General features: G+C 39.9%; 1 protein-coding gene across 1 annotated transcript; it reads right to left on the reverse strand.

The window, feature by feature from the left end:
- Positions 1-242: 242 nt before the first annotated feature.
- On the reverse strand, positions 243-2352 carry LOC101997139 (olfactory receptor 56A4-like). Its single transcript, XM_005370248.1, has 2 exons — positions 2104-2352; positions 243-932 (listed from the first exon to the last, which is right to left on the reverse strand). Exons 1-2 carry the CDS (start codon positions 2350-2352, stop codon positions 243-245), a joined length of 939 nt encoding a protein of 312 aa, XP_005370305.1.
- Between the last annotated feature and the right edge of the window lie 2144 nt (positions 2353-4496).

Consider the following 4496-nt stretch of genomic DNA (forward strand, 5'->3'; position numbering starts at 1 on the left):
TCAGAAACAATCAGAATGAAGAATGTAATGGGTCCTTAACTGTTGATTTAGCATATATTTGTAGGGGTGTGTGTGTAAACATTGAAATAGTATTTCTAAAGTTGTAAGTTCAAGATGAAAGCAGCAGCAGCATAAATATCATGTTTTGTTCATTGTAGTATTCACATCAGACCACTAATAAAATATATCCAGACTTTCACAAACATTCTACAGTGTCCTTCTTGTGCTATTGTGCCTCAGAACTAATGCTTGAACAGTTTGATAATCCCCTGTTTGATTTCCTGGGTTCGTACTCCATACACAATGGGGTTGAGGGCAGGTGGGATGAGATGATGCAGAACATTGAGAAGGATGGGTACCTCTGAAGGTATCTTCTTTCCTGCCTTGTTTGTGAAGATGAAGACTAGCAACAGTGTATAGAAGAACAGTATGAGGATGAGATGTGAACCACAAGTACTCAAGGCCTTGGTGACTGCACCTCCTGACTGCTGACACATAACAACCCTCAAGATGAAACAGTAAGACAGCAAGATGAGCACCAGATCGGAACCTAGTAGGCACCAGACACTCACAAACTGATAGAGCTTATTTAGGTGAATATCCCCGCAAGAGAGCTTTGCTACAGAAATATTGGCACATATGCAGTTCTCCACCACATTGCTGGCACAGTAATTGAGTCTAGCAGCCAGAACTGGAGTGGGCAATGTAGCTAGAAGATTCCGAAACACAATAAAAATGGCTGAATTAATGACAAACTGTTCTGTAATGATGGATGGGTAGCGCAGAGGATGGCAGATGGCTACATAGCGATCATAGGCCATGACCAGAAAGGTAGAGGATTCCATTGGAAGGAAGGTATTCATGATGAACATCTGCAGGAAGCAGCCCACAAAGCTGATGGGTTTCATGTTGAACCAGAAGATGAGCAGGACCTGCCAGAATTATTATCATTCTCAAAAACTCCGTGTATTCATTAACATCCTAGAGTATCTACTCTTAGGACATTCATCAGGTGTATGGTTAGAACCACCCAAATCCTAAAACCACCAGGATGGCATCCTAATTTGAAATATTCTCTAAGCCCTTGTTTATCTAAAGCAGTGGTTCTCAACCTCCCTAATGCTGCGATCCTTTAATACAGTTTCCCATGTTGTAGTGAACCCAAGCCACAAAATTATTTGAGTTACTACTTCATGACTGTGATTTTTCTACTATTAAGAATTGTGATGTAAATATCTGATATGAAGGATATCTGGTATGTGACCCCTGTGAAAGTATAGTTTGACCACCCCAAGGAGTTGAGACCCACAGGTTGAGAACCACTGATCTACAGAATCTAGTTTACACCTTTTTTATAAATCTAGAGATCAAACTTTTATTGTAAAAGCATTTGATATCCCTGTCTTCAGTCTATCTCCTTGGTTCTAAATCAATTCCAGTGGATTCTTCTGCATCTCAGGATGCACATTGTCACAGGAGGATAAAGAATGTGAGTCCAATGCTTATATTGGAATACTCTCCAATACCTTCATACTTTAAGAAATCTTTCTCAACATGCTTTCTATCTAATGATATGACAAAATATCCAATTAAGTCCCAGTGAACAAATTCTAGATCCCTTGGACATGGGAGTAGGAAATTTCAGAGTCAAGGAGAGTATCTCTCAAATTGAGGAGAAACTTGAAATATCACTAACAGACATTGTGAAGTAAGTCATCAGTTAGAAGATAATTAAAGCTTCAAAATGTAGACATTTAGAACACGATGCAGGGGAGGGAAGCTGGAGATATGCTTCAGTGGTTAAGACCTTCCACAGGTCCTGAGTTCAGTTCCCAGCAACCACATGGTGGTTCACAACCATCTGTAATGAGATCTGGTCCCATATTCTGGTATGCAAGTACACATGCAGGCAAAATGCTTTATACATAATAAATGAATTTTTAAAAAGAATAAGAGGGAACACAGCTTGGAACTGAAAGGGATCTGGTAGGACAGTTGAGTGACATGTTGAATATTTTTCTTCAAAAATGAGTGGACTCACAAAAGCAAAACAAATAATTATCTAGCTAATGATGAGAAATTAGTGGCCTGGAAGGCTCTGACCTTGGGGATGACTGTGAGGCAGACAATGACATCAAGCACAGAGAGGATGGCCAGCAGATAGAACATGGGCTCATGCAGAGATGTGTCCTGATGGATGGTGAATAATAACACAAAATTGGCACCGAGAGCCAAAATCAGGAGAGGAGCCAAGATAACAGATAACCAGTGTTGTGTATCCTGCATTCCTGGAAAGCAGATCATCAGGAATTCTGTCACCTGAGTCCCTGTGTTGTTTGGAGATGATACCATGATGGCAGGTAGGGCTGAAAACAGAAGAAAAGAAACAGACAAGAACGCAAGGGTCCCACTGTGTTGTCTACAGCATTAGTGCAAGTCCGTTTCCATTCAAATTGGGCCACACAACTTTTATTGAAACAATTTCCCCTGGTACTCATCACTTTATGTAAAATAATAACTTCCTCCATTTAAGTTCTAAGCCCAGATAGACTCCGCAGTTTACCCTCAGATGCAGTCACTCCTAGAGGGTATGTTTTGCTTTCTGTAAAACACAGTGACCTTCACATGTAACGTTTCTTTCCCTTAGAATATACCCTTTTGGGGGAAATAATGACCTCCTTCTTGCTCCATTCTTACTTGTTCCAAAAGTTCCACTTCTTGGAAAAGAGATTTCTTGTTAATCATTTCAAACATCTTTTTTTCTTTTGCACCCTTGTGATCCTAAAATAATCAGGCATGCTGCTGAAAATATTAATCAAACTTTCCTAGTCACTCTTACATTTTCAATTCATTTTGTAAATGTTTTGGCTGGAATCTTATCTTTTTATTATAGTGCAAAGAAACATTAGTGAAATGGTGGAAGACAGGCATTCAATACCCCATTACAGATGTATAGTCCTGATAGATTATCGAAAGAACCATGTCTTTAACAAATACATGGTCTTATTAACTGTCTCCCTATTTTGCTCTACTGAAGACTACAATAACTGCTGCTTGATATTCAGGAACAAATGTGAATGAAGCAGAGAATAAAACATGATTTTATGGGGAAACCTACTTAGCTCCATAATACAGAGACACAAACTGGGACTGAGATGGAAGTCTCCTCCCTACCCACAACTTTGATAGAACCAGAATGTGCTATGCAGGCTGCTGGGGAGAAAGGGGGTCATTGTGAACTCTACAAACGATGATACCAACCTGACAAACAAGATGTGTCTGCTTGTACAACAGTGGCATTACTACTATGGGGATAATTCCCCATTCTCTGCATTTGAGGTCCACATCACAGGAGAGAATGGTATCTGGCATTATAAAACCATCCTCTGGAGACCATAGGATGAGGAGGGGACTTAATTCTGCTTTTTGAATAAACTGACATAGCACAGAACTACATTTTAAAATACATGTTCACACTCGTAGATACTTACTACTATCAACCTTAATTGTAGAAGCCCTTTCTAATGGAGAAATTCTTCTTACTGAGCTGTGATGGAAGAAGAGACTTGTAGCTGCTTAGGGTACTGAGACTAAATGGTAGTTGGTTGGTGCTTAACCCTAAACAAGACTTTGATGCCATATCCTCCAAGACTTGGGGAACATTGTAGAAGAAGGAACAGAAGGTACAGGTATGGGCCACAATATAGAGAGAAGGGCTTCTAAAGAACATCTTCTGGGCATTGCAGTCACTGCAGATACAGAGTGTCAACAACTACAGATGACACATTGAATCTGCATAGGAAGGGGCCCATCAACGACCATGTGTAGCTGGAGGAGAGACCTAGGGGACCTTATCCGTCACTGCTAAACTTTTACTCTGAATAGATTCCAAGAAAAGGAGTCATTGCCTTGAGCTATGAACCCACTGATGACTCCCCTGTGTTCCAATGGACAGCCTCAACCAACAATCACTCAGCTGGCCCTGATTAAATGTGTCTCACAACAAAACCACAAGTCATTAATCTGGGAAATGGACAAGTAGGAAGGGACAATGTGGGAGGGCAGAAAACAGAAGGTTAAGAGAGTAACGATAACGCAATATATGTATATGGGGCTGGAGAGATGGCTCAGGGGGTTGGAGAGATGGATCAGTGGTTAAGAGCATTGCCTTCTCTTCCAAAGGTCCTGAGTTCAATTTTAAAACATAAGAGTAAAAATCAACATAAAAAACACATCAACACTTTGGGTATTTGGTAAAGATCAAAAATAACATCTGCATTTTCTGAAAAAAAATACAGGAGAATATACAGCAAATAAGATCCCTAATAAAATTTTTCTCAGATCTGGAGAAGACAATAATCAACTTCATATGGAAAAACAAAAAACCCAGGATATCCAAAACAATCTTATACAATAAAGGATTGTCTGGAGGCATTACCATCCCTGACTTCAAACTCTATTACAGAGCTACAGTATTGAAAACAGCTTGGTATTGG

This window comes from Microtus ochrogaster, unplaced genomic scaffold (assembly GCF_000317375.1).
Source record: "Microtus ochrogaster isolate Prairie Vole_2 unplaced genomic scaffold, MicOch1.0 UNK73, whole genome shotgun sequence".
NCBI classification, from domain to species: domain Eukaryota; kingdom Metazoa; phylum Chordata; class Mammalia; order Rodentia; family Cricetidae; genus Microtus; species Microtus ochrogaster.